The sequence below is a fragment of the Callithrix jacchus genome, chromosome 8, assembly GCF_049354715.1.
Source record: "Callithrix jacchus isolate 240 chromosome 8, calJac240_pri, whole genome shotgun sequence".
NCBI lineage: Eukaryota > Metazoa > Chordata > Mammalia > Primates > Cebidae > Callithrix > Callithrix jacchus.
Genome location: NC_133509.1, coordinates 110,344,164 through 110,368,228, shown reverse-complemented (window position 1 = coordinate 110,368,228; position 24,065 = coordinate 110,344,164). Strand labels below are relative to the sequence as shown.

The 24,065-nt window shown below is 49.3% G+C and overlaps 1 protein-coding gene and 1 non-coding gene across 7 annotated transcripts in view; one reads left to right on the top strand and one right to left on the bottom strand.

The window, feature by feature from the left end:
* The window catches only part of JDP2 (Jun dimerization protein 2), a 44,584-nt gene extending 20,810 nt beyond the window's left edge, over positions 1-23,774 (bottom strand). The window contains exons 1-3 of one of the 6 annotated variants that reach the window (XM_078335472.1): positions 22,375-22,584; positions 18,348-18,560; positions 12,328-12,551 (exon numbers count right to left, since the gene is read on the bottom strand). In XM_078335472.1, coding sequence (XP_078191598.1) covers positions 12,328-12,551; positions 18,348-18,357 — 234 coding nt within the window. In that variant the 5' untranslated portion in view covers positions 18,358-18,560; positions 22,375-22,584. Of the gene's footprint in view, positions 1-12,327; positions 12,552-18,347; positions 18,561-22,028; positions 22,075-22,374; positions 22,585-22,756; positions 22,865-23,632 lie in introns of those variants that run through there. The other 5 variants (XM_017977231.5, XM_009006354.5, XM_035261069.3 and 2 more) reach the window with 5 other exon arrangements.
* LOC118145392 (small Cajal body-specific RNA 1) lies at positions 7,800-7,965 on the top strand. Its single transcript, XR_004730508.2, has one exon.
* Positions 23,775-24,065: the final 291 nt, after the last annotated feature.

Here is a 24,065-nt window from a genome sequence, read left to right as displayed (position 1 = left end):
CTGGGGATGCCTTCTGTATGAACTGAAAGCCTGACACCCTACAATCCTTATGGGGCTCCAGAGGCCACAGGTGGATCCTTCCAAACTGACCCCTCGGTCTCCTCATATCTCAGCAAGATGAAGCATGTCTCTGACCACAGCCCTCCCAACTCCCCTTGTCCATAGTAAAAACCTTCTGCATTAAGAGAACCCCAAAAACAATAGGCTGCCAAGGTGTGAGCCTGGTTTATATGAACAGAATAGGAAACGGCAATTCTCTCAAAAAGCAGTGGAGAACAGCCCCATTTCCAAAGATGAGAAAATACAGCATTGTGCTTGGAACAAAGCCTGAGAAAGCCAGCTACGTAGGGTGACACCCATTTGCAGCCGGTCCTGCTAAGGAAAAAGCAAACACTGTTACTATAAAAGTGAGAAAGAGTCCAGGAGACATAGGAAAAATCACCTTGGCACGGCAAAAAACCTAACACTGAAGAGAAAAAGAGATGATGATTGCTAGGAAATCCTTTTGCTGGAGAAGAGCTATTTGGGGAAGGACGTCTTTTGCTGCAATATGTCTATTTCAGGCCCGTTTCATATTTATGATTTAGTGGGGTCTAGTTTCCCACTAGGCAATCAATCTGTTTTCTTGTGCAATTGACAGTCACTTCAAAAGATGAGAAAAGGAGAGAAATGGTGGCCCCCACAAGACTCTCGCCACCCTCAAAAGACTGGTGAGAAGCAGAATGCATCTGGCAGGGAAAAATCTGTCTTCTTCTCAAAGAGTTAATAATACAGCTGAAACTCACTCTTTAACAACAACAAATGGTGTAATATGCCTTGATTACACTGGGTCAAAAATGGAGACAAGAGCTCCTGGAAAATGACTCTATCTACAATTAAATGAAAATGCAGTCGTTGCACAGAATATTTATGAACAAGGCTGTTCTGAAAGTCCCGAGCTGGCCAAAGTAGGAGAACATTTCAAGTGCCATCCTCTTAAAGCCTTTGGAAGTCATTTGTCTTTCATCATGAAGGTGAAAAACAAGGTCCTTGGCTTAATTATTCTCTACCAAGGCAATTCCATTTAATCTGTATGCAGGGTGTGTGGCTAAAACATGCATTTCAGCCCATTTCTTTCAAGCACAGATAACAGACAAATCTCCCAGCAAAGGCAACCTCTCCATCAAGAGTACTGAACACCTACTAATACAAACCCCACCGAGGTGAAAGGGCCAAACAGTTCACAACCAGCGATATCCAGCCTGGAGGATGGTAGGTGGGGTTTACCATGAGTGATTTCTTTAAAGAGATGGATGCAATTTAAGTGCAGAGAGGAGGTATGGAAGGGCTTTGCCACATTGAGGCAGATGGGGTGGGTCACAGAGCTCCCCATCGAGAGGGCTGTGGAGTGGATCATCATTATCAGACCAGAACTGCTGCAAATGAGGGCTCCTTTGGCATGAGAATAGCTTCTCTGATTCTCCCGTCTAAAACAATAAAGGAGCCAGCCTATTGACAAGCTCGGCAGCTTAATTAATTGGGAAGTCCCTTAGGGCGTGGACACAGCTATGCTGAGCATCTCCAGACGTGGAAATAACTAAGGTGTTTGCTGACTCAGAGAGCAACCCCTGCCTTACATAGATTCAGGGGACAATACACGTTAATGAGTATCCAATGGCAGGTGGATCCATCTAGGAAACTTGAGATAGGTGTTGAGAAAAATGTGGTTTTAGATCCTTTAACCACTCTCAGAATTATAGCCAGTCAGAGCTGGAAGGGGTGATCAGGTCATCTACATGAGCAGGGAGCATCGGAATCCTCTGGGGAGCTATTGCATCATGGATTTCTGGGCCCCACCCTTTAGAAAGTGTGCTTCAGTATGTTTAGGGTAAGGCCCAAGAATCTGCACTTCTAACAAGCTCCCAGATGCTGGTGGCCCTGCAGACCCCACTTTGAGTAGCATCCATTGGTTTCAGCAGCAGAAGCATCTTACTCAAATGATACCACAAAATACTCAATAGGTCAAGGTGGTGTATATTTTACTTAATGACTTACTTAAGGGCTTACAATTGCATCATATCCTTATTATAGTCATTCAATGAGAACAAAAGGATGTGTTTCAGCTGGTGCAAAACCTTTAATTCAGAGGTTATCTGGGATAGTTGCAGGTTTCTGATAATCTCGTATCCAAATTATTCCTGTCTTCTGTTTTTCTTTTCTTGCACATTCAGATCAGTAGTTAGTTACAGATGGTAAGTAGGAGGGAGGGAGAGGGAGGAGGGAGGGAGGGAGGGAGGGAGAGAGGGAGGGGGAGAGGGAGGGGGAGAGAGAGAGAGAGAGAGAGAGAGAGAGAGAGAGAGAGGCTGAAAGAGAGAGAGAGAGACAGACGACAGACAGACAGACAGATAGATAGGCTGGGCGCGGTGGTGTAATCCCAACACTGGGAGGCCAAAGCAGGTGGATCACTTTGGGCTCAGGAGTTTGAGACCAGCCTGGGCAACATGGCAAAACCCCGTCTCTACTAAAAATACAAAAATTAGCCAGGTATGGTGGTGCATACCTCTAATTCCAGCTCTTCGGAAGGCTGAGGCAGGAGAATCGCTTGAACCCTGGAGGCTGAAGTTGCAGTGAGCCAAGATCACACCACTGCACTCCAGCCTGGGCGATAGAGCGAGACTCTGTCTCAAAAAAGAAAAAAAAAAGATAGATAGAAGATAGATAGTGCCTCATCAGCTTGCTTTCCACTCTCAATGCTCATCAGCTAATGAGAAGTAGCAGGAAGAGCTTTGTTCTGAAGTCTGTGCAAAATAGATTAACCTGGCACCAGATGTCACCTTGGTAGTGCTCTCCAAGGTGTTAGATCTGATAACTAATAGGTGTGAGCATGTGTGTGAATCTTGCCTTTTTTTAAATAGATAAAATTATGCTTTAAAAATGCAACCCTGGCAAGTGACTTAATCTTCTGAGCCTCAGTTCCCTAACAACTCATGCGACTAGTAACTACCTCATAGGGTGGCTGGAACAGATCGGAGATGATGCCTCCAAAAGAAATTTGCAAACTCTAAAGTGCATTGTTTGTGTGTGGCTTCTGTCCTGAACACAGATGTCCTCGCTCCTTCAAAGACCTGGGCTCGTTTCTTACCTGGATGACCAGGATTTTCAGCTAATGTCTACAGGTTAGAACACCTACCAGCCCCACTCAGACCAACTGAATTAGGATCAATATTTTTGAAAGACTTTTCGGGGAATTCTAATCAGTAGCCAGAATTAGAAACTGCTGTTCTATATCATATATCCTCCCTAGTTCTATCTTAAATCCTATCAGATCACTCTCCTTGCTTCTGGATAGTTACTAGCAATGAAAAGAAAAAAAGGTTTCTTCACTGCTTTGGCCTAAAAAGGGGTTTGAATAACCCTAGCTACTAATTTTGGAACATTGCTACACACTGGGGGATTTGCATACATTATCCCTTTCCAGCCTCCCCACACACCTGTAAGGCAGATATTATTCTTCTCCATTTTTAAAAGAGCTGTATTGAGATAAAACTCACACATACCATACAATTTGTCCATTAAAGTATACAATTCACTAGCTTGTATGATACTGAGTTGTGCAACTATCACTACAATCAATTTTAGAACATTTTCATCACCGCCAAAAGAAACCCCATATCCCTTGGCCATCACTCCCCACTCCTCCCATCTCCCCACCCCTAGGCAACCACGGTACTGGCTCTACTTCCCATCTCTAAGGATTTGCCCATTCTGGACATTTCATCTAAATGGAACCACACAATATGCGGTCTGTTGCGGCTGGCTTCTTTTACCCAGCACAATATTTTCAAGGTTCATCCATATTACAGTATGTATCAGTTCTTCATTCATTTTTATGGCTAAATAATAATCCATTGTATGGATAGACCACATTTCATTTATTCATACACCAACTGATGGGCACTGGAGCTGCTTCCACTTTGGAGCTATTGTGAATAATGCTGCTATAAACACTCATGTATGTTTTTGTGTAGACATGTTTTCCTTTCTGTTGGGTATACATGTGTGAGTGAAATTGCTGGATCACATGGGAACTCTGTTTAGCCCTTTGAGGAACTGCCAGACTGTTTTCCAAAGTGGCTGCATCATTTTACATTTCTGTGATCAATTCATGATGGAAGCTTCTCCACATTCTCACCCATACTTGTTATTATCTCTCTTTCTTCATTAAAGTCATCCTAATGGGTGCAAAGTACGATCTCGTTGTGGTTTTGACTTGTATTTCCTTGATGGCTATGATATTGAGCATTTTTTCACGTGCTTATTTGCCATTTATATTCTTTCTTTGGAGAAATGCATATTGAGACCCTTTGCCCATTTTCCTACTGGGTTATTTGTCTTATTGTTGAGCTGTAATCATTCTTTATATACTCTAGATACAAGTCCCTTATTAGATCTATGATTTGCAAAAATTTTCTCTCCTTCTGTGGATTGTCTTTTTACTTTGTGTCCTTTGAAGAACCAAAGTTTTAACTTTTGATGATGTACAATTTATTTTTTATTTTGTTGCTTTTATTTTTGGTGCAATATCTAAGAAACAACTGCCTAATCCAAGGTCACGAAGATTTATGGCAGTTTTCTTCTAAGAGTTTTCTAGTTGTCACTCTTAAAGTATTTGATCCATTTTGAGATAATTTATGTCTATGGTACTAGGTAGGGGTCTATTCCCCCTATTTTTACAAGGGATGAAATTGAATTTCAAATATCTAGTGAACTCTCCAAAGCCAAACTATTCCAGTGTAGCACTCCCGCTTTGCTACATTGCCTCCAAAAAGGCAAGAGTTTTTATTCACGGGGCCTGGGGAGCTGGTTGCGGGTAGGGAGGGCTAACGAGGCAAACTGTGGAGGAATTTGCCAGAACATACACATGCACTACGGTCAGTAAAGGGGGACCCTGCAGCCACAGAGCAGAGCACAGTCAGTGAGCCCCAGCATATGGAAGGTTGTACACAACCTCGAGGGGTGGCTAAACCCAGAGGAGGCCCAGGCCCTCACTCCCAGCACTTTCACATCCCTCCTGAATCCACCCATCAGTTCCTCTAGATCTCCACGCTCCAACCTCAGGCCAGGTTGCCTTGTGCCTTTTAGGCATAGTAGAAGGAAGAGACACTTAAATGGCTTCACAGTTGTTCAGCCAGATGAGCCTCACCCATGAGAGGGCTCAGTTTCCCAACTCTGAGTCCATGTTGCCAGTAGACCTGGGAACATCAAAGTGAAATGGTAACGTTGACAGTAGAGTGACAGCCCTTCTTAGGGCTGCTAAAAAATTGATGATTGATGGGAATCCAACAATGACATTAACACCACAGGAAACAAGATAAGGGGTCACAGAGGGCAGCTTAGGGGAAAACAGAGGCTTGAAGAGCCTTCTCATTTATGGTTTGTGATGATAACTAAAACTCCAGCTGCATCTAAACTGCATAAACAACCAGAAGCAGGAAAGCGTGCTTGCTTCCCTGAAGCCCAGGCTTACACTTTAGAAAGGTCAGTGCTGTCAGAAACGGTGCTTCACTACACATGGACTCAGCCTCTAACAAGGGCAATTTATGGACACACTGAACTGCAGTCAAGGTCATCTTTCACACAGCACCTCACTTAATCTTCAGGGTGAAACTCTATGACGAAGACACGAATCCAGTCACTGTGTGGAATATGTGCAGGAAACTGCACCTATCCAACTAACATTGAAAAAGTTAGTTTGGGTTTCCTCCTGTTACAGATGAGGAAACGAGCTAACTTTCCCAACGTCATGCTGGGAATGAGCAAGGGAGCCAGACTTTGAACCCAGAACTTGCACCTAAGCCCAGAGCTCTTCCCAGGCCCCAGAAGCAGCTTCTCTGGTTAGGAGGCCTGGATGGTACCCTGCTCCCACAACACCTAGGCACCTCCAACCACTCAGACCCACCATTTCTGAGGGCAAAACACCCTCGAGTCAATAAAAGCCCAAGAAACAGGTTTTTGATTCAATTATAAAAACTACCTTGCATGATCAACACATTTGAAAAGTGAGTCACAAGCCTACCTTATATCTGTGTCTTATTAAGTGCCAGGCATCATGTGAAACCTTTAGCAGCATTAGTTCATTTAATTATCATAGCAACAATAAGGCTTGGTGGCTTACGCCTGTAATCTCAGCACTTTGAGAGGCTGAGGTGGGAGGATTGCTTGAGCCCAGGAGTCCACGAACAGCCTGGGCAACATGGCAAAACCCCTATCTCTAAAAAAATACAAAAATTTTTTTTACCAGGCATAGTGACACATGCCCGTCGTCCCAGCTACTTGGGGAGGCTGAGGCAGCAGGAGTTCTTGAGCTCAGGAGATCAAGGCTGCAGTGAGCCAATATCATGCCACTACACTCCAGCCTGGGCTGGAGTCTTAAAGTGAGACTGAGTGAGAATCTATCTCAAAAAAAAAAAAAAAAAAATCATAACAACACTAATAGGGAGGTATTATTATTCTCACTTTAAGATATTAATAGAAAACCTAAGAAGCCATAAGACTTCCTGAGCTTTTCAGAGGTGTGTCATTGCTGCTAAGGACATAGAGATCCAGCCACGTCCTCATCACCACCTCTCCAAGGGACCCTGTGTTAGGGTAACAGTGGTGTGACCAACCTCTGATTTTAAATAAAAGCTTCAGAACCCTTGTGAATGCTCTGGATATGGTATCAAATAAGACTCAACACCGCAGGGCCAATGTTCAACACACTCATAGCTGCCTTTAACTATCACTCATTCTCCCTCAAATTTAATTTTTTTAAGCTAACAGCTTTCAAAAATGTGCTAACAAAGTAATGGAACTAAAGTGGAAATTACAGATTTCAAAGATGAGTTGGGAGATTCTGTTCCAAGAGAGGACAGATTGGACCTCTCTGCCAAACAAGTATGAGACAAAAAAAGCATCTGAGTCAGGGGGAAGAAGGCCAATGCTATTCCAGAGAGCCACAATTAAAAACCAATTATGCAAAGCTTGCTAAAAAATGTCAGTGGGCTGCCTTTATGTTTCAAATCACTAAAAACACAGGCGTGCTTAGGCCAACATTTACCCAGCACATCAGCTGGTTTGGGGCAACTTTCTCTGCTCAGGCTAAACATGGATGCACGTCTTGGTCTCTGTTATGAACAGAGTCTGGGAAGATCACCTGGGGCTGAGTGAACATGGCTTCCAAGGCCGCTCTATCATCCACGGATTCCTATTCACACCTCGTCCAAAGGGGAAAACCCTCTCAATGTTCTCCAGGGGCCCTGGAGAAGATGGGAAATCGCCAATGTGAAATCCACAGACAGACAGTCAAGTCTCCTCTCCAGCTCTGAAACTGATGAGGACACAGATCCAGCCCTCATATGGAATACACACAGGGAACTGCCCTACGTTGGAAAGAGCAGTCCACAGTGATACGCACGCACCAAGTCCTTAGGGTGACACCCTCAGAAAGCTCCCTGACAAGGATAGGAAGAAACCGTTTAGTGACGTTCCCAAAAGTAGCTGAGTTATCTCTGGGCCTATTAGCTATACTGATTCCCAAGACTCTACCCTCGGAGATTCTGATTCCATCAGCCTGGGGTGGGGTCTGGAAATCTATGTTAAGAGGTTTCCCAAGGTGTTTTGATGACCAGCCAAGTTTGGGAATGGTTGGTTTGATTTTTGTTGTATTTTCTTTTTTTCTGCCTGAAGTCAAATTCAGAAATAGAAAAACCTAATGAAATGATTAGCTGGAGATGAGAATTGGGAGACAGAGCAATCAAGGGATAGAAAGTTTAAGCGACCAGCCCTTGATACTAACCGAGCTATCCATATCCCAGCCTTGTGTCAAAGGCTTGTGCTGTGTTGTGATAGCCGGGTTCAAGAAGGTCAATATTAAAACAAAAACGATGAGTCTTTTAAACCCAGTGTGTAAAGATACATTCTGAGTTAAAACTCAGAGGCACAACTGGATAGTGAAGAAAAAAAAGAAAGAAAGCTTAAGCGACTTGCCGAGTTAACACAGCTAATACTGTTCAAGCCAGCAAGCTAGGTCTGTGGGACCTAAACATGGGACACAGATTCAAAATCAGGCTGGCAATACAGACAGTGTGAAGTGGGCTGCGGGTAGGACATCAGCGAGTAGTGGGGACTGCAGTGAACTCAAGACTGTACACACCACAGCAGGCATCTGCTCCTCAGCTCCAACCTCTTGCTGCATATAAGGGTGTGGCCTTAAGTGGCTAGATATTCTGGTTTTTTAAAAGAAGCCAGAGAGTCCACATTTTCTGGCTTTTAAATATAGCAATTCATTCAATTTTTTAAAAAAGAAAAAGAAAACCACACTGTGATTTTGTTAAAAAAGAAAGAAAAAGAAAACCACCCTGTGAACAAGATTCATCTGTGGGTCGACTCCTACCCCCGCCCCGGGAATGACCGTTTTCAGCCTCTTTCCTGAAAGGTCATCCAGTTTAGCCTTCCTTGAACTCCTGAGTCTCCTCTAGAACATTGAGAGGTACCCAGAAGGTTAGGGGTTCTGTCTAGCAGGTTGATCAGTAAGTGTTTGGTGTGTATGCGTGTGCGTAAGGGTGGGGCTTCCGGCCTCCCTCCCCTCCCAACTGAAAATGCATTCCAGACCCAGAGACAGGGTGTGGCCACCATAGCCATGGCTCGCTGCGAGATGACCTGGGAAGGGCCAAGATCTGCAGGCCAATTGGGACCGGTTGGTGGAGGAGTACAGCTGAGAGGGGCTACGGAGGAAAAGTCAAGGAAGGAAATCTCCAGAGAAAGCCAGAGAGCAAAGCTGTCCTGAAAGGGAATACAAGAAAAGAAAGGAGAAAGAGGCAAGAAAGAAGCAACAGCTCTAAAAATCCCATAACCCAGGAAATAACATTCCCAGAGTCCCTGGCCAACCATCAAAATGAGCGGTCTTGCCACTACCACACCCTTAGACTGCTTAACTGTTCTTCATGGTGCTGACCACTACCTGCCCTTATATATCGTGATGCCCTCACTGCAATACACAGCGCTGAGAGATGTAAGGCTTGGTCTGCAGCTGGGTTCCCAGTGCCTGGTGCAGTGCTCAGCACATAGCAGGTGCTTAAGGAACATGGCTTGAACAAACGGACTGCGGGCAAGCAGTTGGCACCAAAACAGTTTAACATCATGAGTCGGCCATATAATAATAATGACATCAGCACAAAGCACTTTATAATTCACAAAACCTGCCATTGAACTTAATTCCTCCCATTTTCTTTTACTGAATTGCTCCGTGCATGTGGACATGGCCCAGGTGACTGCTGACCCCTGCAAGGCGAACAGCCCAAGGCCAGCTCTGACAGAGCTGCCTACACAGCCGCTCAGCTGGTGTGCACGCTTGCACTCGCTTTCTCTCTCTCTCTCTCTCTCTCTCAGCTAGGAGACAATGAGGCTGCAGAACTGCAGGGTTCAGCACTCACTGGGCAATGTCACCGAAATGATCGAATATTCTGGAGCCAGGTTCGTCCAGCCTCCCCAGCCCAACCGAGCTCTGGTTAGAAGCCGGGAAGGGGTGTAGAGGCATGGGAGGCCGCACAGCATATGGTTAAGGCTTGGGCTCAGGGCAGACTGCCTGAGCTAGTTTCCCAGCTAGTGACCTCGAACCTCCCTCAGCCTTGTTGATCTCATCTGTAATGTGGGTATGACCACAACAACACTAATTACTTCAGAGGGTACTTGTGCAGGGTAAACAAGGTACTTCACAAAGAGAGCCTAGTACTCTGTGCAAGTGAGACCTGGCTGTAAAGGCCGCATCATCCACCACATCAGGCCCCAGCGCTATCACATCACAGCAGTGTGACCCTGAGTGACGGAACCCCTTCCCTAAACCTCAAATTCTTCTCTAATATGGGGATAACCTGGACTCCAGAACTGAGTAAGGAATCAATGAAGTCATGCATGTTAAACACTTTGCGCAGGGCCTGGTACATATTAAATGTTTAATGAGCTAGTATCTGATTATTATTCAAGAAACTTTTGCTAGTCCAAAATGCCGATAAGAAAATCCACTCAAGGCTGTTTGCCATATGCAAATAAATCTTTGGACCATAGACTCTTCAGTTGCAAGTTTCCTTCCCCGCCCCCTTTAGGTTTTAGTTACAACAAGAATTAGCTCTCCCCGCCCCTGGGATGTGACCTAGGAAGCATTTGGAGGTCGGTTCGCAGTGCAGGGCTGGTATCCCTCTCCATCAGGACAACCTCGCAGCTCCATCTGCCTCTTCGCCCCCATAGCACTGCAGTCTGACAGCGAGGAAGAGGACATGCAAATATGCCCTAAAAACGGCTTGTTATTTTCGTGGCCTGGATGGTGCACGTCTGTGGGTGCCTGTGAGGACAGCGCATCACTGTCGGGTACAGGGCAGATGCCACCAGTTTGGGGGTGGCTGTAAAATGTAAAAATACCCAACCCAAATAAAAGTGGCTTTTCCAAAAAAAAAAAAAAGGAAAGAGTTCCTCCAGTGCCTTTTGCAGAGGAGAGAGGCAGTAACTCAGTCCCTCAGGCGAATCCCAGCTTGGCCACCTCTGCCCAAGACACCTGGCTCCTCGTCAACCCACACACAGCCTTAGTGCCCCCATGAAACTGCTCAGCTACTGGCTCTAAATGGCAATTTTACTGTGGAATGACCCAGAAACAGATGCTCTCAAGTCACAGACCTGGGAAGGTGAGGAGCAGAGGGCCAAAAGGAAAGGACCCTCCATCATGAAGACAGAATACTAAATAAGCCGGGAAGGGCTCCGACAACACTTTGTTTTACAAGATCAATTCACAAGAATAGAATCACAGTCAACTCGCATCTTCTAATCCACAGTCTTGAGTAGGCACCTATGATGGACCTCATTCATGCGTCTTGAGCACAAATGGCTACAGGGACCAGGCAGTAGAGGAAAATGAAGGCAGATGGTAGTAGCAGAAGCAAAACCAACAATATAAGCAGGATCAAGAATAACAGGGAGGTGCAGAGGCCTGTGTCCCATTGGAGAGAGGAAGCAGTGAAGTGCCTCTGTCCACCCCACTTAGCCATTGCCATGCCGGAACAGGGCAGTGGGTGACGAGATCTTCCCATTTTTTGATCAAAATTTTTAAGTGAAATGTGGGTTTGCATTTTTTTAAAAACACGGAGCTGGCCAAACAAAATACATCTGAGAGCCAGACACAGCCCACAAACAGCCAGTCTGCCACCATGGCCAAGTCCCCAACAGTCCGCTGCAGTTTTTAGGCACGAGTCAGGAGAATGGGAGCTGAGAAATAGCTGCTAATATCCCAGCGCTCCCCTGTGGGTACCCAGACACCCTCCTCCAGGCAGAAGGCCCTCTTTCCAGCACTGCCAGCGCTTCAGCCCTCCCAGTCCACCCAGGCTCACCTTTGCCTATGAACCCTCCCTCCAGGCACAGCCGCCATTCCCAGATGCTCAGCTGTTTCCCACACCTTCCGAGTCCCAGCCTCTTCCCCACCTCCCACCACTGGCTCCTTCTCCTTTCCAGGGTGCAGCTACTCCAGCAGGCCTCTGAAGAAATGGCCCTGCCGGAACCTTGCTGGAGCAGGCCTTCAGACAATGGTCAGACCTGGGCAAGTGGCCAGTAGTATGCCCTGCATGGATCATCAGCCATGCTGGGACTTCCGCTGCTCATCAGTGCCCCGAGAAAAGGGCTCATGAGAGCTGCAGGTACAAGGGACCTGAGGAGGGGGTCCCTTGCAAATGCCACGTGTGGGTGCTCCACGTGTGGGTCCCTAGCAAATGCCATCTAAGGCAGACGCTGCTGGCTGACTGAGGCCATGCTTAGCTCTGGCAACTGCTTGGGAAGGGAGGCCACACTATTCTTCCTCCAATTTCCCTGGTTCAGCTGCAGAAAAGGCCAAGAGGGGTGGAGGCCATGATGTAAGTAATGATAACAATTTTAAAAGATAACCTAATATTGGCATTCTCTTGTCTGCTTTTTAAAACATGTCCACATTCCCATTTTCCCCCCGTCCTCCACCACCCAGAGAGATGGCCGAGATATTGCTATTCATTACTGTTACTATCACTCTTGCCCTGCCCCTTGGAGAACCAGAGACAGGTTGAACATCCTCCCCTGGCCCAGTGCTTCTGAAGCGTTAATATGTCCATGAATCCCTGGGGGATCTTGTTGCGATGCAGATTCTGATTCAGAAGGCCTGGGGTGAGGCCTGAGATTCCGCATTTCTGATAAGCCCCAGGATGGTCCTCAGACCACACTTTGACCAGTAAGGTTAAGGTCCCATGGTGGGTTTAGGGCCAGACCTGGAATCTGCCAGGGGTAACAAGGCTCGCTCACCTCACTTTTCACGGGTTGGGGCCTCTTGCCCAGTTTCACCTCCAGGAAGTGCAAGGGTGCAATCATGGCCCCGAGGTTGCGGATGTCAGCGTATTTCAGCTCCTCCGTGGTCAGTGCTGAGCTGGGGAGTCCAGTCAGGGGGCCAAGCCCTGGCAGGGAGCCTGCAGTCACTGAAGGGTCTGGGATCTGCCCAGGCATCATAGCAGGAGGAGTGGCAGGCCAACCTGGAGTGGGCAGGAAAAGAGCAGGCCAGTCAGCAAGGTTAGGGGCTCCAGGGGAACTCATGCCCCTCATCTTGCCACGACTGTCACTTCTTTCATCCATGCTCCCCAAATCCCTTTCCCACCCAGCTGCTTTTCCTGCTGTGAAGTCCTTCCTGTTGTAGAGGAAAAGTTGCTCAATTCACTCACAGCAAGGTCACCCTTGGCACTACCAGGAGTGTCTGCCTTTATTTTGCAGGCAATGCTTGACCCAGTCGTCGGCAACATGTATTCAGCATGTGCTATGTGCCAGCCCCACGGTAATCCTGCCGCCAGCCCTATTAGGCTGGATCAGAGGTCATTACACAGAGGAAGGAGCCAAGCTTACAACGATAACTCACTCAAGGTTGTACACAGTTAAAACTGGTGGAGCTGGGATGTAAACGGCAGCATACAGTCTCTGAAGAGAGTGAATTATAACAGCAGAACCTCAAGCACCTTTGCACCTGTTTCAGAGGAAGCTATTTTTGGTCTGGCATGGTGCCTCCCCTCCAATCACACATCCTATTCTGCATACTTGTTAAGACACCCTGAATAGGAGATGAAACCAATCAAAGTTAAAGGTGAGTGTGTGAGATATCTATGAGAAAGAGACTGAGGCAAAGCAGGTGGCATTAATTAGCATGTCCTTTCCCTGTGGAACCCAGTACCAGAAAATTCCTCCATGGTCTCTCTTTTTTCCCCCCAGGCTGGAGTGCAGTGGCACAATCTCAGCTCACTATAAACTCCGCCTCCCAAGTTCAAGCAGTTCTCCTACCTCAGCCTCTGGAGTAGCTGGGATTATAGGCACCTGCCACCACACCCAGATAATTTTTGTATTTTTAGTAGATACAAGGTTTCACCATGTTGGCCAGGCTGGTTTCGAACTCCTGACCTTAAGTGATCTGCCTCCCAACATGCTGGGATTACAGGTGTGTGCCACCACGCCCAGCCACCTCCATGGACTCTTCATTCTCAAAGCAAACACATATTCTGGCTCTGCCAGACCCAAAAGGTATACACAGGAAGACATTCAGACATGGACGAAGGATGTAAATTAGACAGGGCAACACCAAGGGAATTCTTCCTCCCTTTACTGGGGGAAGCTCATGGGTAAAGAAATGGTCACTTCAAGACACAGATGGCAGTGAAGAAAGCTGATCTGCCAATAAAGTCAGTTCCTTAAAGGGCTCCTCCTCCCCACCCATCCATCCAGTTACTGACCACATACTATGAGCCAGGAGACACTAGGAATATGGAGGTCAGATGTGCACAGTCTTAGCTTTGAAGCAGCTTTATAAGTAGCATGTTAAGGCCAGGCTCAGCCTCTCAGGCCTATAATCCCAGTATTTTAGGAGGCCAAGGTGGGCAGATCACTTGAGGTCAGGAGTTCAAGACCAGCCTGGCCAATGTGATGAAACCCTGTCTTTACTAAAAAATACTAAAATTAGCCAGGCGTGGCAGTGCATGCCTATAATCCTAGCTACTCGAGAGGCTAAGGAAGGAGAATTGCTTGAACCCAGGAGGCAGAGGTTGCAGTGAGCTGAGATTGTGCCATTGCACTCCAGCCTGGGTGACAACAGCAAAACTCCATCTCAAAAATAATAATAATAAATAAGTAACATGTTAGTACAAAACTACTCTTGGATTCTAGTCCTGTAAAGGAAATCATTTCTTCCTCTTCTCATCTTTCTGCCCAGGGCCATAAAATCAAGATCCTCACTGGCTTGGAACTCCTGAGGGAAAATCTTTGGCCTGTCCCTCCATGTTTACCTGTCTCTTCCCATGGAGTGGGATGTATTTGGGAGAAGAGGGAAGATCATTGTCCACTGGACAATGCTTCTCTGTCGGGCAGTTCATGTACTCAGATGGCCACACGGTTCTTAGGCTGTCTCCTGCAGGAGTGGCCTTGGAGGGTGACCCACAACCACCTGCCCCTATTCAGCTTCCCGGGTGTACATCATTCCAGAGAGGGGCATTCGTGAACCTGTTTTGGCCACAAGCGCAAGCCATATTCTCCATCTCCATTTCACTTTTGAAGGTGAAATTTGGTTCCCTGTCCAAGTCCAGAGTCTATTTCCCAATAAGTTCTATTTCTCTAAGAGGAAACACATGTGAGTAATTTGTACCATCAAGCACAAAGTCTTCCACTGGCCATCACTTTGTCTACAGCAGGGTGTCTAAAGCAAGGTGCCTGGGAATGGGAAGTGAGCCTGCCATTTCATCTGCAACACACCTGCTGCATCTGCCATAAAGCCGTCTGCCCATAGCTTCCTGGCTTGCCCCAATTTTTTTTTTTTTTTTTTTTTGAGATGGAGTTTCGCTCTTGTTACCCAGTCTGGAGTTTAATGGCACGATCTCGGCTCACCGCAACCTCTGCCTCCTGGGTTCAGGCAATTCTCCTGCCTCAGCCTCCTGAGTAGCTGGGATTACAGGCACACGCCACCATGCCCAGCTAATTTTTTGTATTTTTAGTAGAGACAGGGTTTCACCATGTTGACCAGGATGGTCTCGATCTCTTGACCTCGTGATCCACCCACCTCGGCCTCCCAAAGTGCTGGGATTACAGGCTTGAGCCACCGCGCCCGGCCACCCCAACATTTTTATGTGGTGTGCTCTGCCTATCTGTGCTCCTCTATCTGTGCTCTGCCTACTGTACCTCCCATACCCAGTCCTCTTAGCACCCTTCCCGCTTACATCTTTTCTCTCCCTCCTTCACCCAGTGTCCCCTGAGCCATCAGAAAAGGATCTGAGACTCAATCACATTGAGTTACAGTCTTAGAGCTGAAGGACACCCTGTGCTCATCTAAACCACATCCTCATTTGACAGGAGGAAACTAAAGCTCAGAGAGGTGAAATGGCCTCCCCAAGGTCACACAGCTGAAGAGGATCAGAGCCAGGGCTCAACTCCTGGTCCCAGGGTTTTAGGCCAAAGCTGTCTCACCCTGCCCTTTTTGTTTCCCTTCCTGGGGTCCAGTAGGTAATGATGCCTTCAGCAGAAGGAATGACTTTCTCATGCTGGGCTTTCAGACACCAGCCCATAGTAGAGAGTCATTGTCTTACACAGAGGACCCTCCACCTGCCCTGGAGATCCAGGTTTAGGAAGTTCCCTGAATAACTCCATGGTAGCCTATATGGGAGCCCAGACACAGAAATAGCCCCTGGGACCTCTCATATGTGGGTGTTCAGTGTCTTCAGATCCCCCAACTCTGAGCTGGAGTAGAGCCCAGTGGCAGCAAGAGAGCCCTCTCTCCACCCTCTGGAATGGAATCTGCAATGCAGAGAGAGCTGCAGCCTGCCATGCTGGGAGGCTGCTCCAGGGCCCTGTGGATGAGCTGCATGTCTCCCCTGCCCTCCTCTAGGGAGAACAGGGAAGGGGCCAGCAGGAAGACTTATTCCTTGCAGCACAACTGTGCCTGGAACAAACCGTGTGGCCACGTGGCCAGCAGTGCCGTGATTCCAGGTGGTAAGCAGCAGTCATGGCTGGTTGTTGCCCTAGTGACCCCAGTGCTTAGCATCATTTCTGGTGCAGAAAAGGTCATCAATAATACTTGTTGAAGTAAGAAATAAGTGAAAAAATGAATGAACAAAAGATAGCAAATTCACGGCAGAGCAAAATTCGGCAAATGCAGTAAGAATCCATCTCTGGAAGCTTAGATGCTCATTATCAGGCTGTGATTTCACCTCCAAGTTATTCATTCCCACAGTAGACCCCAAGAAAAATACTCCAGAGGCTTCTGTGTATTTCCATCTCTGGGAGATGGAAGCCAGACCCCATTCTGTTCCAGGAATGATAGGCTCTGCTTGCAGCTTCTGTTTATTCTCATACAGATGGTATAAATGAGACACTAACAAATGATCCCAAAATATAATGAATTTTCTGCTACTGTGGAATCCCCTGAAGGGGTGGCCACCCCCTGGGAGCAGTGGCCCGATAAATTTTGCCATTCCTGCTCCCCTGTGAATCCATCCCAATGACACACCTTACCCAGGAGACAAGGCACTAGTCTTTCCTTTATAGAAGCAAACGTCCCCTCTCTTTCCTCCCCATGCAAAAGAGCCCCTAACTGCTCAGATGCAAACCACAAAGCCCTCAGCCAGGCCATTCCTAGGAGACAACCACAACAGCTGACATTCACCAGCGAGAAGTCATCCTGAACATCTCTGGGAGTTGGGGGTGGCGGGGGTGGGGGTGGCAGAAGATGGAGGAACTGAGCAGCTGTCTTTCATAATTGGATTCTCATTAACTGCAAAGAGCTGGCTGACGATCTAAGGCGGAAAGGCAACTTTAGTGATTCAAAAAATAAAACAATTTGATGTGATTTAGGGATCTATAAAAGGGGGGAGGGGGGCAGTGGAGGGGGCAGCAGCAAGGAACAAGTAACAGCCAGAAGGAACTTACCCACTTCAAGGAAGACTAGGAAAGATGACAAGAGGTGAAATCATCTCCCACACTTGTTGTTCCATAAGGAAACAATTTAGTAGGAAAAGAAGAACTACGCACTAAAAGCTTCAGGAGGACAAACCAGAGTTTTTTTTCCCTTCAGGGCCCAGGAGGTCTGAAAGGCAGATAAACATGCTTGGTGTCTCCAGGAGTAACCAGGGGGCATAAATAAGGAGGAAGCTCTATATGGTAGCAGAACACCAACATTGGGAAATGGGGCTTGTGCCTCAATATACAGGCCTAGAATCCAAGAAGACTTTGGCAATGGGGGACACTGACCAGGAATAAGTTGGAAGCCAGCCGATGAAGGAAAACTGGTGAAGCACAAATCCAAGAGGCAGATTAACTAGCAAGGCATGAATCAGACAGGTGAGGTTCAGAGGGTCACAGTGAACCCTAGGCTCTTGTTGATCCTAAGATTATGAGGCAGCTCCCTGAAAGCCAGCTAGAAGAAAATGGGGACCAGATGGATCCAAGAGGAAAGAACTGGAAAAAAAAATGAGTCTGGTAGCTGTACTCTCTACTCTTCCTCAGTGGCCTGTGGGTACACAGTTAGGGCACTGCATTATACAAGCAGAAGAAAAGCCACAAAACATTTCAAGTCTAGAAATTAGACCCTCCCAGGAGATAGTAACTTGAAGAGACATTTCAGCCAAAAGAAAAGCTAAAGTTAACTTACTAAGCTTTTTCCTCTTGTTTTCTTCTCTCATTTTTTGTTTGTAAATCTGTAAGATATTAGGTTGGTGAAAAACTGAGATTAGTTTTGCACCAACCTAATACCTTTTTTTAATGGGAGTGTCTATAAACAAATAACAGTCTTATTTTATGCGTCAAATTTATAAGGGCTATTCTTGTTAGAAAGTGCCCAATAATCAGCATTTTCATCCAGAATGGCAAAGACAGGTAAATAAAAAGAGACAGGTTAAGAGAAACTTAGCATCTGCACCATGAATTTCCTGTCTGTAGAAACAAAACTGTAAAGGAGGCTATAAAACCCCTTTGAGAAGGTAAGCTCCCCTCCAGGCCAGCAGCTGGCTTGGGCTGCCATCAGGAACAGGAATGGGTATGCACATGGGTGCAAACAGCCTAAGGGCCAAGGCTTGGTGCCAAGAGAACGTGGAGGTGAGAGTGACGAGTCAAGAAAGGGGGCAGTTTACAGGGGCAAGCCCCATGAGAAATGAGAGGTTGTAAGTCAAGGGCAGGGCATGGGCAATGGCAACTGAGACTCAACAAGAGAAGTGGGCTCTTGCACTCCCAGGAGAGAACAGGATGCAGTGGCCAGGAGTCCACAGAGAAGGGCAGAAAAGTGACAGGCCAGTGATCATGGTGCATAGTACCTGGTACCATGAATCTTTGAGAATCAACCACCAAGCCTCTTCTTGGAGCTAAGGAGTCACCCAAGATGACCTCTCTCTTGGAATCTGAATGATGTAGGTCAAGCAGCTTCCAAAAGTCGAGGGATCCAGAAGGCGAGAAGCAAGACAATGGGGAAGGCCCAAGACTGAGAGTGAGGTCGAGCAGCAAAAGGCCCTCTTCAGACGGTCCCAGCTCTGCAGAGCACAAGGAAGGTGGGGTAAGAATGGCGGTTTGGGAGCCAGATGATCTGAGTGTGAATCCTAGCTTTGCCCCTTCCTAGCTGAGTACCCTTGGGCAAGTTCCCTAACCTCTCTGTGCCTCCCTTTCCTCAGCTGTAAAGTAAGAATAACAATGTTATTTGCCCTGTATGGCTGTCAAGAGGATTAAATTAGTTAATACTTGGAAAGTACCTGGAGCACTGCCTGCACATAGTGAGTGTGAAGTCAGTGTGGCCACCAGGGCCTTCCTTCCTGGAGAGGCACTAGTGCCAGATGACCCCTCAAGGTCCCTTCTGGACTAGTTTCTCTTTCCTGCAGCCATGAAGAGGATTATCCCCAGTGAACTCTCTGCTCTCCCACTTTCCAGCTCTAAACCCCAAGGGAGCAGGGCCACCTTGCATCCTGGAAGTTAACTGAAGAATAGAAACAAAGGGTGCCGGGTCAGGGCTGGGTACAAAGGTGCAGAAGTGGGGCCAGCACCTGCCCTTGGCCTCGGTTTCCTCTAAGGTCTCCTTCACCTTGTAGGCCAGAACATGGCTACATAGACACTGGCAATGAGGTGCCATCAAGAGCTAGATTTCCATTCCTGCCCCAAGATAGAGAGCCAGCATATTCTGCATCCTTCAATCTGTCCATCCTGCACTGCTTGAGAAGAAGACAATGAGGGGTAGCTGGGTTCAGGAGAAGCCACTGAACCCTGGTAGCCATGATCCTACGCAGCCATCCCAGCCATAGAGGAACCTGGAACCATCCCCCAGGGAACTCCTGCTCTTCCCTGGAGACCAGAGAAATGCTTCCAAGGCCTTGCCTATAAACAGAGCTTTGTCCTCTGCCTAATGTAGATGCTCAATAAATACACATGAAGTTATCTCTGCCAGGAATCCTTATCTCAGGCAGCAAGAAGCAGCTGGGAATGTTCAGCCACTGGACAAGCTTTCTATTTCCCCTTCCTGCTTCAAGCCAGCTCTGGTCCTTGGTGGCTGGCAGGGGTTAACAGTTCAACACCTAACACAGACACACACATAAGGTGTGATAACCACCCTGGTCTTTGAAAAAAAAAAAATGCCATTGGCCAGCTGAAGCTTTGCAGTTGGAGCTCCCCAACTAAATCCCGTGGGCTACAGCAGGAAAATGGACTAAAAACAACAACAACTAAGAATGGTGGGCTCTGGCCAGGCCTCCCACAGCCAGCAAGAAGTAAAGAAACACAGGCTGAAAATTCCAAGACTGGGTCGCTAAGGCATTTGTCTCTGCTGAGTTCCAAGAGGCCAAACCACACACACACACGCGCGCACACACACATACACAAACACATGTGCACATAAATGCACACATACACACACACATACACAGGCACATGGAGCTTGGCAGCCCCTAAGTTCCAGAGCTGGTAATACAAGCCACGGAACCGACTGCCAAGACAAGCAACAGAACGAGCCAGGCCCGGCTTCATTGGCCACCATATGCTGCATATGGCCCAGGACGCAGCCAAAACAGTGTTCTCACCCTCCTCAAAGGCATAGGAGACCCTCTGTTTTCAAACACACCTCCACAGAGCCCTAATTAAAGGAAAATGGAAAAATAATGTGCCTGCTGCTCTCCCCCTGCCTATATAGGCATGCACACACACATACCCATACACACTCACTCCATTTTTTCTTCCTCCCATTTCGGTTTCAAACATAATTCATTCGTATGGAAAAAAAGCAAACTGCATCCTGCAGCAGAAAGGCAGAAAAGAATGTAGCTTGCCCTCAGCCCTGGCTCTGATTGCTCAAGTTGAGTTGGGGCTGAATGAATACAGAGCAGGCCGGCCTAGAGTCGGCGTTGGCCCCTTTCTTTCCAGAGTGGAGCTGGAAACAGACACTGGAGAGAGACAGCCCATTGCAACACCAGAGGCCCAGAGAGCCTATTTCTGCCAAGGATTCTGCAGGTTGGAAAAGATGCCCATACACCCTGCAAACAGGTAGGGAGAAGACAACAGACCCAGGGAGTCGTGAGGAGCATTCCCTAGTAGCTGCAGAAGTTAGGCAGTAGTTAGAAGTAGGTGAGTGGGGAGACCCTTATCCAAACACTTGGGGGGCACTGTCATCACTTTGCAACACATCTCCTTGGAGGTGGCTGCAGCCAACCTAGGAGAAAAGCCTGAGGGCTACACACCCAGGATTTCCTGCAGCCCTTCAAATCACACAGCACCCAGCTCTTCAGGAAGATTCTGGAGCTGCCTGCAGCTCTGAACCAAAGCCAAAGTAGTAGGGAACAGAAGAGTCTTTGAGAAATCCATCCTCCCTGCTCTCAACAAGGCAAAACCTTAACCACCCAGAGGCATGAGAATAGATTTTGTTTCTCTTCCTCGATCCTCAGGTTTATATAAAATCAGAGCCACACTCACACCTGATACCTGGTTAAACGCTCCCCTAGAAACCTGCAAAGGAAGATAAGCCATCCATCCAAGCTGCAGCCAGATTTGCTGGAGAGGTAAAAGCAATGGGAAGTGTTTTTTTAAAACCCTCAGGGAAGGGAGGTTGGGGGAAGGGAGATATGTGAATGCAGTTCCTAGCAAGGACTTAAAGGACAATTGGGCACAAAGGTACCCAAACATGGTTCAAACTTCCCAGTTCCTGATGCTCCTCAAATTAAGACCCTGGGGAGAGTTCACCAAAATTTAAGCCTGGATACACACACCTAAGCAGGCTGCAAGCCCTTTCTGAGATACAGGCCTGAGCACATTTGCCCTGAGCACATGTGGTCAGGCCATAGCCCCATGCCCTAGATGCCAATAGGGAGGGCAGCACCCTGGGCAAAGGCCAAGCAATCTTGCAACTGGAGATGACCTAAGGGGTCGGTTGATGTCTCCTTCCACCAGCCTCTCCATCCATGCAAAAGAGCCAGGACCTCCCATCTTCCCCAACCTCCCCATCTTCCCTGCTCCTCCCAGTGACCCAGGCAAAGCCTGGCTCTGCCACCCCAGGGTCCAGGGGTCCAGGAAGAAAGCCCACCCCCACACCTTCCCCCCAGCCTCCACTGTCCCCCTACCTCCCGACAACCTCCTTTGAGGGGAGGAGCAGAGGAGAGCCTTCTAAGCTGGGCTGGACAAGGGAGAGGCTGGTTACCTACAGGAGCCTGCTTGCCTCTTTATATAACCTGGCGTGGAAGACAGGAGAGCCCAAAGGGGACCCTAGTCACCCCTAGATCCCCTCCCAGCCCAGAGCCCCAGAGCAATGGCCATGGGAGAAGCTGCCTTCATTGCATGGAAATCCCAAGCCCTTCTCAATACCCGCCTCCGGGACCAGGTCCTCCGGGGGTCGCGCTTCCTCCCTGCCAGCAGGTCCTAGTCATCCCTCCACAATCGAACCCCCACCCCAACCCCGCACCTCCCTGGCCCTTCACCCTCCATCTCCACCCGCACGGCCCATCTCCGCGGGCAGTTTTCTCCCCACTCACCCCACCTTCCCCGCCGCCCGAGGAGAGCACCTCCTTGCAAACGGACGGGGGAGGAGAGCGCGGGAGGGAGAAGGAGGGAGCGCCCGGCTGCCCAGGGAGCGGACAGAGCCTCCCGTCCTGGGGCGGGAACCAAAAGGAAGCCTCCGGCTACCCGGAGCCTCGTGGGAGGGGCCCGGCTGCAGCGCCCCGCGCGGAGAAAGCTCGGGGTCCTAGGGCTGCGGGACCCTCCCGGCGGGGCTGGGCTGGGGCTCCTCCTCGCACTCCGCCCGCGCGGGGGCGGCTGTCCCAGGTGCCCGCGCCCCGCCCCGCCCCGCCCGGAGCCCCCAGCGCGCGCCCTCGCACCCACCGTGCAGAAGCTGCCGGCGGAGGCGGCGCCCCCGGGGCCGGGGCCCGGCTGCAGGCGCCGTGCCCGCTCCGCGCCGCTGCCGCCCGGCCGCGGAGCTCCGCCCGGTGCCCAGGCCCGTCCCGGCCCGGGAGCCGCCGCGGCGCCAGCCCTGCCGCCAGCGCCCCCCGTCGCGGCCGCCGAGCGTCCCTCCCGCAGGCTGTGGCGGGCGGCGGGACGGGTTGCATCAGCCCCGGCTATATAGCGGCCCCTGGGCGGCGGGGAGGGGTCGGGAATGCGGAACCGGCCGAGCTGCCAGCTCCAGACGTCAGAGGGGGACGGAGAGGAAGGGAAGGAGGGGACCGGGGGGGAGGGGGTGTGGAGCCGGCGCTTCACACCCACTGACCTTAACCTCCCCTGCCGCCTCGGGCGCCCTCCTCCCGCGGCCGCTCGCGCTCCTCTCCCCGCGGGGGCGGCCCGGGTTCCATCCAGTCCCCCGGCTCCGCCACCCCACGGTGCAGGAGCGCGCGAGAAAGCAGGACGCGGCGAGCGGTTATGTAAGCGCACCCCCAGCGCACCGCCGCCCGACTTGCGCCCGCCAGGCAGCAGCCGCAGCCCTGGGAGAGAGAAGCGACGCCGGGGCCGGGGGACAAGTCAGAAGCCCCTTCACGCACAGCCTTTGTGGACCCGGTTCCTCAGTGCCGGCGCTTCCCCTCAGAGACAGGGAGAATTTCGGCATAATTTCATCTTTGGACACTTCAGGACTGAGCGGGCGAGGAGGCGATCTCGTCAACCTGCTTTATGTTTCGGTGGAGAAGGATGGGCTGAGATGAAGGCATTTGGGGACCCCTACTCCTACCCACCGGCCCCCGCCAGCGCCCTTAGGCCCCCAGGCGGCTCGCTGCACCAGCCTGCCCTCGGCTAGGGCTGCAGCCTGAGACCGCGGCTTGCTCTGCGGCTGGCACAGTTAGACCCGTGGCACAGTTGGACCCTTCTGCCCTACTCCAGAGGGCTTCTCCTATGCCCTCTGGACACAGCAGTGAGCAGACTCAGCCCTCGATAGACCCCAGGTGACCTTCTTCCCCGTTACAACCTCCATAGCCAACCCCACTCCCACCTTCCATCCTCCTAGAGAGGAAATGGTGAAGGAGACTCCAGAGGAAAAGTGACATCCATGGTGCCTTCCAGTATACAAAGGCAGCGACACAGAGCCCTCAGGTAGAACAGGTTCCCTAGGCATCTCCTACCTCCAGAGCTCCTGGGTACCCATCGAGCCCCCTACCTTCTGCCTAAGCCGGATGGGATTGACGATTTTTATACTCAGCGACTTTCGGCCTCCTCAGAGTGATGTCAGATCATCACCCATAGAAGAAAGGAAGTGAAAGAAAAAGTTCATGCCTTCTTGGAGTGCAGATGCTCAGAGTGAAGGAAACAAGACTGGAGACAGATGGGTGCAAATGAGCAAACTCAAGCATGCATGTCTCTTCCGTGTGAGTGAGTGCCTGAGATCTTATTCTCCTTATTTCCCCAGTGCACTGAAATCTTTCTGGATAAAAGAACTGGGCTAATGGAATGAGAGAGACAGACCGAGTTCCAATGACATTGCCTGACCATTTTCACCTTCGCCACCAGCAATCTCCCTGGCAACACTGGTGTGGGCAGGTAAGAAGAAAGCAAGGCCCTGAGAGAATATTCATTGGAAAATGAGCAGTAAT